The sequence below is a fragment of the Oncorhynchus clarkii genome, chromosome 2, assembly GCF_045791955.1.
Source record: "Oncorhynchus clarkii lewisi isolate Uvic-CL-2024 chromosome 2, UVic_Ocla_1.0, whole genome shotgun sequence".
NCBI classification, from domain to species: Eukaryota; Metazoa; Chordata; class Actinopteri; order Salmoniformes; family Salmonidae; genus Oncorhynchus; species Oncorhynchus clarkii.
In genome coordinates, this window is record NC_092148.1 from 70,077,332 (window position 1) to 70,091,317 (window position 13,986).

At 42.2% G+C, this 13,986-nt stretch overlaps 1 protein-coding gene across 1 annotated transcript in view; it reads left to right on the forward strand.

Annotated features, from left to right (window-relative positions):
• The window catches only part of LOC139373057 (SH3 and multiple ankyrin repeat domains protein 3-like), a 380,732-nt gene that overhangs the window by 343,515 nt on the left and 23,231 nt on the right, over window positions 1-13,986 (forward strand). The window contains exons 17-19 of the mRNA XM_071113096.1: window positions 1,993-2,075; window positions 4,575-4,699; window positions 4,838-4,973. Coding sequence (XP_070969197.1) covers window positions 1,993-2,075; window positions 4,575-4,699; window positions 4,838-4,973 — 344 coding nt within the window. The remainder of the gene's footprint in view (window positions 1-1,992; window positions 2,076-4,574; window positions 4,700-4,837; window positions 4,974-13,986) is intronic.

A 13,986-nucleotide genomic window follows, 5' to 3' on the forward strand; every position in this document is an offset into this window, starting at 1 on the left:
GTTGTATGTGAATGGAAGTCTATGGAATGGAGTTGTATGTGAATGGAAGTCTATGAAATGGAGTTGTATGTGAATGGAAGTCTGGAATGGAGTTGTATGTGAATGGAAGTCTATGAAATGGAGTTGTATGTGAATGGAAGTCTGGAATGGAGTTGTATGTGAATGGAAGTCTGTGGAATGGAATTGTATGTGAATGGAAGTCTGGAATGGAGTTGTATGTGAATGGAAGTCTGGAATGGAGTTGTATGTGAATGGAAGTCTGGAATGGAGTTGTATGTGAATGGAAGTCTGGAATGGAGTTGTATATGAATGGAAGTCTTTGGCATGCTGCTGTGAATTGCTACTTAGAGGGTTTATGGAACATTTTTCTATGTAAGACTATAAATACGTACATTGTGTGATATGATTCTGCTACAGTGTGTTTTTTTTTGCATATGAATATATGGAAGATATTTTCAAAATGCCTGAGTTGAGCTGTATCTAAATGGGAGTTCATGAAATAGAATTGTGAATGCAACAGAGAGATTGAGAACATGGTTGGTTGAATGGAAACATAAAGCAAGGTTTTCTGGCGCTATGGAGGGGAAAAGGTTTAAGCTGGAGTTGGATATGCAGGATGTAGGCTGAGAGAGGGAGGAGAGGAAGAGATGTTGAACTATAGGCATATCTATACACCGTATATCTCTCTGTATTTAGCATGATACTGTATCTCTGCAACCTCTGGCCCCTGACACAGGAGTATTTCTCACGGGTCTCCAGGCCCTGTCAGCAGGGGCTCTATCTGCCCTGGGTAAGTTGCTGGGCAGCAGGCGTGGCAAACTGTTAACACAAGTTCAAACTCCAGATCTCCCATGCCAGTGTGTATGGTGTTGAGATGTCTACTAACCAGAGAGACTTTCGCGACACTGACACCCTCACTCTTCTGCTTCACTAACTCTATGGGCTGTCTGGTGTCAGCCGTGGGATCTGACAGTCAGTCAGTCAGTCAACAGTATATGGGTGTTGCTGAGAATGGGACATGTTGCTACTTTTACTGTGTGGCTTCAGAGTGCTAGAATGTCGCTGGGAATACATGTGCTGTTGTTTTTGAGGATTGAATTGTCTGGTATGAACTGACATAATATTGTACTCACTCACTCACTCACACACACACACACACACACACACACACACACACACACACACACACACACACACACACACACACACACACACACACACACACACACTCGCTCTTACCTACACTCACTCACATAAACAAAAACGAACACTTGTGACGACTCTCTTATTAGTTGTGAGATAATTTAATATTTCTCTGCAAGCAAGCACGCACTCCTCTTCTTCCTCTTTCTCCTCCTCCTCCTCTTCCTCTTCTCCTCCTGTTTCTCCTCCTCCTCCTCCTCCTCCTCCTCCTCCTCCTCCTCCTGAATGGGAAAGGCTAAGTCCTCTGTTCTTATCTCCTATCCCTGGAATTTCAGTCATTAGGAGGGAACACACAGACAACACTGGTGATGAAAGGCCCGCATTACACATAATTACATTGCATTTGCTAGTACTATCCTGTACATATACACACAGACACACACACACACATGCACACGCACACACATATACAAATACACACAATCTAGGTACTGTACAGCCCCAAGAGAACCTTGAGCTAGGCTTTTAAGTGTATTGGGTCATCAGAGAAGGAGGTTCGGGTGTGTTTGTTTGCAAAGCCATTGGGTTCCTCTCTCCCTACATCCCCCCCCCCACCCAGCTCTCTCTATGCTCCCTATCCTCTCCCCTTCTCTCCTCTATCTAGCCCTCTCTTTCCTTACCTCTTTCTCTCTCTCATTGTCCCTCTCCTCCCATCCCTGTCCCCCTTTCTCTACCATCCCTAGCTCTCTCTCCCCTTTTCTTCATTCCCCCCTTTGTCTCTTTGTCTCTTCTCTCTGTGAACTTGTTGCTGGACTCTTACTTGCTGTCCCTCTCCTCTCTACTCTCCAGTGATTACATCATAGAGGAGAAGAATGCTATGCTGCAGAAGAAAGAAAACGAAGGCTTCGGCTTCGTCCTGCGGGGAGCCAAAGGTAGAAAACACACACACACACACACACCTAGGTGAATACCTTTGCTAATTAATCAAGTGTTTTAGTGATGGGCCATAAGACTGGAACAGACAACTTCTCTCTCTATACCTCCAGGACCAACCTGGAGCTTCAAACACATATTTTCACAAAGCTTGACTTTATACCTTATTACTAAAGCAGGCTGTTTTGATCACTGTCACTGCTGCCTCCAAGGCCCTGCTAGCTACTTTCTTCATGTCATAGGCTGTCTGTGTGTGTGTCATTACAGGTCTGTGAGCCCCTCTGCAGGTGTTCTGAGTGTGGGGTATGAGATGTGGTGGGTTGATGTGAGGAGTTCTAGACCTCTTTCACTGAGTCACACAGTATGACTTATTTACCTATGAACCAACACGACTGGCTTTGATCAACACCACATTGTCTCTCTCTGAGTGTGTGTATATGTGTGTGTCTGTCTAGCCTTTGTGGTGGCGTCATCCTAAAATGAACTGTCCGTTGAATCCCCATCTATTCCTCACACATTGTATACCAGGGAGACAGAAATTACATGATTTCTCTCCAATTTTTATCTTTATTTCTTCTCGTTCATTGATTCCTTCACTGTCTTTCTTTTGTTCTATTCTTCTCTTGTCTTTCTTTAATTCTTTCTTTTACACCTTACCTCCCTCTCCTTTATTCCTTTCTCAGCTTTACTATTAGTCCTTATCCTCTACTACTTCACACACACACTACTGCACGTTCCAGCTCCCCATGCTGGTTACTATAGCAACCCCTTGCGGGCACCAAACCCAGGAGTCGGAGTGTGTTTGCTGCTCCTCCATCTCTATATTTATATTTTTGTAATTTAGCGGACACTCTTATCCAGAGTGATGTACAGGAGCATTTAGGGTTAAGTGCCTTGCTCAAGGGCACATCGACTAATATTTCACCTAATTGGCTCAGGGTTTTGAACCAGCGAACTTTCCATTACTGTCCAAATTCTCTTAACTGCTGGGCTACCTACCTCTCTCTCCCCTCTCTGTCTCTACATCTCTTTCTTACTCTACTTTTTTTTATCTTGCTCTCTTCCTTTCCCTACCTCTAAACACTAAAGCTATGAAGGCTGGACAAACAGTTGACATGGAGTCTAATGTAGAGCCAATAGCTTTCTTTTCAATGTTTCAATTTGTCTACCTTTTTCTCCTCCTTTTCCAATTTCCATCAGTCAACTTTCCCCCACTCTAGATGTATCCCTCCCTCTCTCCTCTCTTCTGCTTGTCTTCTTCTTTCTCTCCCTCCATCATTGTCTTTCATAGTGGGGTCATGTCGCACACACACACACACACACACACACACACACACATTGCAGGTGCCTCTGGGAGCTCTCCTTTTTAAGTGGTATAGTCAGATTAAATGAAGGGTGTGTGTAGTTCACGGTAGCTCTATCCTAAGGTGTGTGTGTGTGTGTGTGTGTGTGTGTGTGTGTGTGTGTGTGTGTGTGTGTGTGTGTGTGTGTATGTGTGTGTGTGTGTGTGTGTGAGAGAGAGAGATAGAGACAAGACAAAACAGAGAGGGAACAACAATTATAGTGCATGTGGGGGAAAGACAAAGAGAAGAAAACAGAGAAACGAAACTGTCTTTCTCAAATATCACACAGTGTATGATATCTCAATCACCCAAAATACCTCAATAATCCAAACTGGTGTGTGTGTGTGTGTGTGTGTGTGTGTGTGTGTGTGTGTGTGTGTGTGTGTGTGTGTGTGTGTGTGTGTGTGTGTGTGTGTGTGTGTGTGTAATCTGATTTTCAGTGTGAGAGTGATTAAAGTAATACGGTTGAGTGAAAGGATCTCTCCCTGTCACACCACCTCACCGTTCCTACATAGTCCATCTGTAAATAGCCCACCCAATCTACCTACCTCATCCCCATATTGTTTTTATTTACTTTGCTACTCTTTTGTACACCAGTATCACTACTTTACACACCATCATCTGCTCATCATCATCTGCTCATCTATCACTCCAGTTAATCTGCTAGATTTTTATTACTTCGCTACTATGGCCTATTTATTGCCTTACCTCCTCACGCCATTTGCACACACTGTATATAGACGTTCTTTTTTTTCCTATTGTGTTATTGACTGTACGCTTGTTTATTCCATGTGTAACTCTGTGTTGTTTCTGTCGCACTGCTTTGCTTTATCTTGGCCAGGTCGCAGTTGTAAATGAGAACTTGTTCTCAACTGACCTTCCTGGTTGAATAAATAGGTGAAATAAATAAAAATAAGCAATCTCACTCTATTATAAACCCACATTCACTTACAGGCTGCAGTGTGTATCTACTTCTATGTGTACCTCTATGAGCTTACGTGTGTTCTCTTTTCCATGGCAGATGTGCGTGGGTGATACTCTCACGATTCAGTGTACCTTACGGTGGATTCCAAAATTAATACTGTATGTGTATTTCTTGTGTTCAAACATCTATCCATGTTTGGATATTTGGTCATTCTCTCTGTGTATTCCCAGCTGAGACGCCTATTGAGGAGTTCACCCCAACACCTGCATTCCCTGCCCTCCAGTACCTGGAGTCTGTCGACGTGGAGGGAGTGGCCTGGAGGGCTGGGCTTAGAACAGGAGACTTCCTCATAGAGGTAACTACACCCCCTCTCCTCTTCTCCTGTCTCTTCTCCAACCCCATGGACTAGCCCCACTGCCTCTCAGGTCTCTGTCTGCTGACCTCCAGCCGTGTGTATATGTGTGTGTGGCATTTGTGCGTGTGTGTATTCCAGGTGCACGGAGTGAACGTGGTGAAGGTGGGCCATAAGCAGGTGGTGTCTCTAATCAGACAGGGGGGCAACAGTCTGCTGATGAAGGTGGTCTCTGTCACACGCAAACCTGAGTCTGAGGAGGTGGTCCGCAAGAAAGGTGAGCAGCATGTCCCTCATCAAGTTGCTATGAGTCAGATATAATGAGTATCTACACTCCTGGGATTATATCATGTATATCTGGGCCTGTATCCACAAAGCGTCTCGGAGTAAGAGTGGTGATCTAGGATCAGTTTAGCCTTTTAGATCATAATTAATAAGATTAAATGGACAAATCCTAGATCAGCACTCCTACTCTGAGATGCTTTGTGTTGATACTCGCCCTGGTGTGCTGGAGTGGACAAGTTGAAAAATGGGACTTCCACTACTGCCTGTCCTTCATTGCAGATGTAATCTCCTCTCCTTCAGTTCAGTGTCACATTATTAGCTGGTCCATGTCATTGATCTCTAGCATATAGCCATTAGGTTCTTTAATACTAGGTTCTGTATTAGTAAGTTGTCATGGATATGGCAGTTGGCACTAGATGACCTGATATATTTGAGAAGGATCTGAATGTTCCTGTCATCAAGGTGATTTCACCACTTTGCCACACTGTAAATTCATGTGGTTTCCATGTCAACGGCATCTCATCTCATCCCTGTGCTAAACAGCTCCCACTCTCTCCTGCTACGAAGACCTCGGGAAAGTGTATGTGTGTGTGTCTCCTTGGGTGAGCGAGACAGACAGATACACGTGTAGGATCTTAATTTGATCACCCGGTTGCAGGATTTGAGGTTTTGAGGTTTTAGTTGGTTTACTATTTTTGTGAGAACTTTTGGTACTCACAAGTATAGGACAAGGTGTCCACACACACACACAGAGAGAGAGAGAGAGAGAGAGAGAGAGAGAGAGAGAGAGAGAGAGAGAGAGAGAGATAAAGTGAGAGACAGAAAGTGAGAGACAGAAAGTGTGAGAGAGAGACAGAGAGAGGAAAGATATAACAGTCGATATGGAGGTCTCTGAGTAGTCAGTCTGTGATTGGAACTGAACATGACAGACATGTATTGTTGCTGGGATTGAAGTTGCGTGAATCCACCCAATAAGGACGATTTGCATATCCAGGATCAGTAAAAATACTTTAAAGTAAAGGGTATATGTACTTTACTTTACTATTACTTTACTATTTATATTTTTGACATCTTTTATATTTACTCCACTACATTCCTGAAGAAAATAATGTACATTATACTGCATACATTTTCCCTGACACCCAAAAGTACTCGTTACATTTTGAATGTTTAGCGGGACAGGAAAATGGTCCAATTCACTCACTTAAAGAGAAAATTCCTGGTCTTCCCTACTGCATCTGACCTGGCAGACTCACGAAACACAAATGATTTGTATTGGAGTGTGCCCCTGGCTATCTGTAAATTTAAATATAAGGAATTTGAAATGATTTATACTTTTACTTTTGATACTTTAGTATATTTTAGCAATTATGTTTACATTTGATACTAAAGTATATTTAAAACCAAATGCTTTTTTACTTTTACTCAAGTAGGATTTACTGGGTGACTTTCACTTTTACTTGAGTCACTTTCTACTGAAGTATGATAATTGGGTACTTTTTCCACCACTGTCCAGGATGTTGTATTTTCCCAAGAAGTTATCATTTTTGACAATTAAAATGGAATATGTCTTATTTAAGTAATGCTTTGACAGTGGTTAAAGACAGTGACAACAGTAATACACTTGATTACACTGAGATGACGGTGTATTTATCCACCTAATTTGAAGAAATGAGTTTGTTCTGAAGATCTACCGCTTGGTTATGATGAAGTCCCCACTTCCTCTAATTTCATTAGAGGACTCAGGTCAGGAGTGTACAGTGTGTGTTTGGGGCAGTATAGAGTGTGAGAGGGCGGAGACAGAAACGGATCAGAGAGGTGTGCTGAACGCGAAACAAGGGAGATCTCGGTTTGTTGTTTTGAAAGTCTCTAAAAATGTCTTCTAATGAAAAAGTTTAGGTACTAGTTACCTTTTGAATTTGGATCCCACGACCTGGTTAGCCTCAGTTGCTGGGACCGTTACATCTGTTCAGGGATCCTGCCAACCAAAAGTCTGACGAGCTGCTTGGCGTAGCAGCTAGCTTAGCTGCTAGCTTACTAGCTATCAAGATAGTAAAGTTTCCTTGACAGCTTGAACACAGCCCGCAAAGTGGATAACGCTTGTGCCGATCTTGTGACTGTCTAAATCCCTGCTGATTGTTTCTGTTTCCATCTGCCCTGCGACCTGCCCTGTCTGGACCTGTGGGGCACCAATGCTAGTCTATGTTGCTACCATGAAATCCAAAACCAATGGTGGGAGTAATGGAGAGGACAGTTTCTCTATCACAGGTGAAATATTTTTTAAATGAACAATAGGGGTTCTACAAGCAGTTGTTACAACAACAGGAAAATAGCTTCAAGATCTTTGTTGAAATACTGATTGACTCAACTAACAAACGAATGGACGATCTGACTAGAGGTCATGGACCTTAAGAACAGTTCTCAGTTGTCCCAGGAGAGGTGGATGTCCTGAAAGAAACTTGCAGAAAGATGACAACAAACTGTAAGTCTGTGCAAGATGACATCAGCATAATGAGTGGTAAAATAAACTATCTAGAGGGACAATCCAGGAGGATTAACATTGTTGTGAATGGAAAACCAGTCTTCACATGAGAACTAGGCAGAGTCTGAGGAGAAAGTAAAAACAATGATCACTGAAAAGCTGATCATTGAAGATTGAGGTGGAGCATGCACACAGGTCTGGAAAACCTGTAACCTGCCCAGGTGATAGACAGAGGCTGATAGTTGTCAAGTTCCTGAGGTTTAAGGACAAGATGGCTGTTCTGGAGAGAGCCAAGAACATGAGAGGAACCAACATCTTCCTTAACGAAGACTACTTGGAAGCTGTGCGCCAGAGGGGGAAATAACCTATCCCAGCCATGAAAGCTGCCAGAGAGCGCAGGGACATTGCTTAAATCTGCTACGACAGGCTCATTGTCCACCCTCCCTCCCAAAATACTGAGTGGAGTGAGAGAGCCAAGTTTCCAGGTTAGAAGCTTCAGCCCCACATCACATACACCAACTGACACTCACAAGTGCCTGATTGACTGACTCTATTGGCCAAACCATGTTCTTGTCATTCTTTGTGTGTTTTCTTTCTTCATTTTACTTCTATCTCTGATATGCTACTCAGGAAAGGACTGAAAATAGCCCATATTAATTTATGTAGCCTTAGAAATAAGATTCATGAAATCAATATCTTGCTAACATCGGATAACGTTCATATATTGTTTGCCTTTGAAACTCAATTAGATAATTCCTTTGATGATACAGCGGTAGCAATACAAGGATATAACATCTACAGAATAGACAGAAATGCTAATGGGGGAGGTGTTACTGTATATGTTCAGAGCCATATTCCTGTAAGGTTTAGAGATGACCTTATGTTTAAAGTTTTTGAAGTGTTGTGGTTGCAAGTTAACCTGCCTAATCTGAAGACTCTTCTTTTGGAGTGTTGTGGTTGCAAGTTAACCTGCCTCATCTAAAGACTCTTCTTTTGGAGTGTTGCTATAGGCCACCAAGTGCTAACAGTCAGTACTGTATCTCAAATCAAATCAAATTGTATTTGTCACATTCGCTGAGTCCAACATGTGTAGACTTTACTGTGAAATGCTTACTTATGAGCCCTTTCCCAAAAATGCAGAGTTAAAAAGTAAAATAATTAGCAAAAAATCAAAAAGGAAATAGTAACACAATAAAACAACAATAACAAGACTATATACTACTGGTAGTAGTACTGGTACCGAGTCACTGTGCAGGGGTACGAGGTAGTTGAGATAATATGTACATGCAAGTAGGGGTGAAAGTGACTAGGCAATCAGTATAGATAATAAACAGAGTAGGAGCAACGTGCAGTGCATTCTGAAATTATTCAGACCCCTTCCCCTTTTCCCACATTTTGTGACATTACAGTCTTATTCTAAAATGGATCAAATCATTGTTTTCCTCATCAGTCTACACACAATACCCCACAATGACAAAGTGCAAACATGTTTTTAGACATTTTTCAAAATGTATAAAAAAATTAAAAACAGAAATTCCTTATTTACAGTAGTAATCAGACCCTTTGCTATCAGATTCGAAATTGAGCTCAGGTGCATCCTGTTTCAGAGCAAAATCCAAGCCATGAGGTCGAAGGAATTGTCCATAGAGCTCTGAGACAGGATTGTGTCAAGGCACAGATCTGGGGAAGGGTACAAAAACATTTCGGCAGCATTTAAGGTCCCCAAGAACACAGTGGCCTCCATCATACTTAAATGGAAGCAGTTTGGAATGACCAAGACTCTTCCTAGAGCTGGCCGACCGGCCAAACTGAGCAATCAGAGGAGAAAGGGCCTTGGTCAGTGAGCTCCGGAGTTCCTTTGTGGAAATGGGAGAACCTTCCAGACGGACAACCATCTCTGCAGCACTCCACCAAACAGGCCTTTATGGTAGAGTGGCCAGATGGAAGCCACTTCTCAGTAAAAGGCACATGACAGCCCAATTGGAGTTTGCCAAAAGGGGTCTAAAGGACTCTCAGACCATGAGAAAAAAGATAATCTGGCCTGATGAAACCAAGATTGAACTCTTTGGCCTGAACACCAAGCGTCATGTCTAGAGGAAACTTGGCACCATCCCTACGGTGAAGCATGGTGGTGGCAGCATCATGCTGTGGGGATGTTTTTCAGCGGCAGGGACCCAGCCAGAGCCCGGACTTGAACCCAAACGAACATCTCTGGAGAGACTTGAAAATAGCTGTGCAGCGACGCTCCACATCCAACCTGACAGAGCTTGAGAGGATCTACAGAGAAGAATGGGAGAAACTCCCCAAATACAGTTGTACCAAGCTTGTAGCGTCATGCCCAAGAAGACTTGAGGCTGTGATCTCTGCCAAAAGTGCTTCAACAAGGTACTGAGTAAAGGGTATGAATACTAATGTATATGTGATATTTCAGTTTTTATTCGTAATACATTTGCAAATATTTAAAAAAAATGTAACATCTCAGATTGTCATGCCTTCATACCGACCTTGTGCCATATTCGGTAATACCGGCACTGAAAAAAAAACATCTCATAGAGAATGCTAACTAAATGCTAACAAGAGTATTACAAACATTTTGCACAGTTTCTAACCTAAACTATACTAGTAAGTCAAAAATGCTACTCACAGTTTGCTGCACACACAAAACAAATATTAGCCAGCAAGGCTCTTGATCCAGGAGGGGATTCTCTGCTGTTACCAAGCGAATGCTTGATTTTCAAGGTAGCATAACAAGCTACTAAATTATTAAACCAAATGCACAACTACAGAACATTTAGCACTACCTTGATAGTTATAAGATATCTAGCTGGCAAACATTTAGTTGTGAATTCCGTACTGTAATTAGATCACCTGGCTCATGCTGTACAACAGAGTGACTCACAAGGCTCCGGCCTCTCATTGTTGTATGCTTGTAAACAAACACCACGTGACACATGACTGTGGACTACCGTAAGCTTCATAAGAATGTGACAGGTGAAATGAAGAACACAATGTAATTTATTGCCTAACTTTTTTCACAAGATGACTGCAGGTATTTACTTAAAAAGTACCTACAAATATTCAAATGTATTTTAAAAAAATCCAAATACCCCGGTATACGGTATATACGGTTTACCCCACAAGCCTAGTGTGGACCAGAAGTCCCCACAAGAATAGTAAACAAACTAAAAGGATTAGGGTTAGAATTAGGGTTAGAATTAGGTTTAGGGCTATGAGCTAGGGTTAATTTTAGGGTTAAGGTTTAGTGTTAGGGTTAAGGTTAGGGTTAGGTTTAGGGTTAGGGAAAATAGGATTTTTAATGGGACTGAATTGTGTGTCTCCACAAGATTAGTTATAGAAGACGTGTGTGTGTGTGTGTGTGTGTGTGTGTGTGTGTGTGTGTGTGTGTGTGTGTGTGTGTGTGTGTGTGTGTGTGTGTGTGTGTGTGTGTGTGTGTGTGTGTGTGTGTGTTGGAGTGTCAGTGTAGTGTGAGTGTGTGTGTGGGTAGAATCGAAATGAGTGTACATAGAGACGGTGCAATTGAGTCAGTTCAAATAAAAAGGGGGTCAATGTAAATAGCCTGGGTAGCCTTTGATTAACAGTTCAGTTGTCTTATGACTTGAGGGTAGAAGCTGTTCAGGAGCCTTTTGGTCCCAGACTTGGTGCTCCGGCACCACCTGCCGTGCGGTAGCAGAGAGAACAGCCTATGACTTGGGTGGCAGGAGTCTTTGACAATATTTTGGGGCTTCGCCTGGTATAGAGGTCCTTGCCATACCAAGTGGTGATGCAGCCAGTCAAGATGCTTCTTAAGGATCGGTGTCCCGCTAGCGGGATTTTAAACATTTAGGTACATATAAGTGTCTTATACCGGCTGAAAGCTTAAATTCTTGTTAATCTAATGGCACTGTTTGATTTACAGTAGCTATTACAGTGAAAACATGCCATGCGATTGTTTGAGGACGGCGCCCCACATCAAAATATTTTTCCATCGGCACAGGTTTTATACATTCACACATAGCGATTAAATATTCACTTACTTTTTGAAAATCTTCCTCTGATTTGTCATCCAAAGGGTCCCATCTGTAACATGTAGTGTCGTTTTGTTAGATAAAATCCTTCTTTATATCCCAAAAAGTTTGTTTAGTTGGCGCCATCGATTTGAGTAATCCACTCATTCAACTTGCAGAGAAAGGAATCCGAAAATCTACCCCTAAACTTTGTTTCAACAAGTCAAAATAAGTTTCTATTTACTCCTCAGATACCCTAAAATGTAATCAAACTATAATATTTATTTCTGAATTTCTTTCGGAAACCGATTTTAGCAGGTGTGTAATGTCTTCATGATGCGTGCGCAAACACGGATTGCCAAGACTGTGTCCTTCTACTAAAACTGATATTTCTTATTAGTTTTTGAAGTTACAAGCCTGAAACCTTGAACATAGACTGCTGACACCCTGTGGAAACCATAGGAATTGCATCCAGGGAGCTAATTTTCAGGGAGCTCAATTCAATTGAGGGAGAGACTATTCTCTCATCGTCTTCAGTGATCAGGCCTACCACCTTTGTGTCATTGGCAAACTTAATGATGGTGCTGGAGTCGTGCGCGGTCACTCAGTCGTGGGTGAACAGGGAGTACAGGAGGAGACTAAGCATGCAAGCCTGAGGGGCCCCCGTGTTGTGCGTCAGCATGGCGGATGTGTTGTTGCCTACCCTCCCCACCTGAGGGCGGCCCGTCAGGAAGTCCAGGATCCAGTTGCAGAGGGAGGCCTTCAGTCGCAGGGTGCAGAGCTTAGTGATGAACTTGAAGGGCACTATGGTGTTGAATGCTGAGCTGTAATCAATGAACAGCATTCTCACGTAGGTGTACCTTTTGTCCAGCTGGGAAAGGGCATTGTGGAGTGCAATAGAGATTGCATCATCTGTGGATCTGTTGGGGCGGTAAGCGAATTAGAGTGGGTCCATTGTGTCTGGGATGGTGATGTTGATGTGAGCCATGACTAGTCTTTCAAAGCATTTCATAGGTACATATGTGAGTGCTACGGGTGATAGTCATTTAGAAAGGTTCCCTTGGCATTTTTGGAAACAGGGACAATGGTGGTATGCTTGAAACTTGTAGGTATTACAGACTGGGTCAGAGAGAGATAGAAAATGTCAGTGAAGACACTTGCCAGCTGGTCAGCGCATGCTCTGGGTATGTGTCCTGGTAATCCATCTGACCCTGTTGCCTTGTGAATGTTAACCTGTTTAAAGGTCTTACTCACATCTGGATAATATGTGTGAAATGCTTGATAATGTGTTTGATGCTTACAGATACTGTAGATCCATTTTCTGGGTGACCTGAATGTAGACTGGTTTTCATCAGGCTGTGCCTGTAATCTGGCTCAGGCTGTCAATCAACCTACCAGAATTTTTTGAAATAGTACAGGAACTATGTCATCCATATGTATTGATCAAATTACCAATGCTGCATAACTTTGTTCTAAAGCTGTATCCACACCCATTAGATGTAGTGACCATAATATAGTGGCTATATCCAGAAAAGCCAAAGTTCCTAAGACTGGGACCAAAAAAGTGTAAATGTTTTGTAATGATTCCTATGTTGAAGATGTAAAAAATATTTGTTCGTCTGATGTGTGTACTGAGGAGCATCCAGACGCTGCATTTGATCCATTTATGAAATTGTTTCTTACAGTTATTGATAAGCATGCACCTACTAAGAAACTGACTTTTAGAACTGTTAAGACTGTGGATTGATGAGGAATTGAACAATTTTATGTTTGAGCGAGATGAAGCAAAAGGAGTGGCTAAGTCTGGCTGCACAGCGTTCTGTAAATTGAGAACTTGTGTGAATAACTGAACAAAAATTGTTAAAAAAAAACATTATTCTGAAATGATATCAAGAATGAAGTACTTTAAATTAAAGTATATTCAGAAATGCTAATTCAACTCAGGCTCATTCATCACAAAACCTTTTGATATTGCCAATTATTTTAATGGCTAATTCATTGGCAAAGTGGGCATACTCAAACATGAAATTCCAACAACAGACTGTGAGCCATTATAAAACATTGTGAAACATTGTCATTTTGAATTCTGTAAAGTTAGTGTGGGAGAGGTGGAGAAATTATTGTTGTCTATCAATAATGAGAAACCACCTGGTATTGACAACTTAGATGGAAAGCTACTGAGGATGGTAGTAGACTATATTGCCACTCTGTAACTTCGGGATAGTGATGGGTGTGGAGTCAGACGCAGAGAGCAGAAGGTAGACAGGAAAAAACGCTTTAATGTCCTCAAGCACAGTAACAGGGACAAACATGGGTGAAGCCCAAAACACAGGCACAACAAACCCAAACCCACTGTTACCAAAATACCGGACAGCGAAAACCCAAACCCACTGTTACCAAGATACCGGACAGCGAAAACCCAATCCCACTGTTACCAAGATACCAGACAGCGAAAACCCAAACCCACTGTTACCAAAGTACCGGACAGCGAAAACCCAAACCCACTGTTATCAAGATAC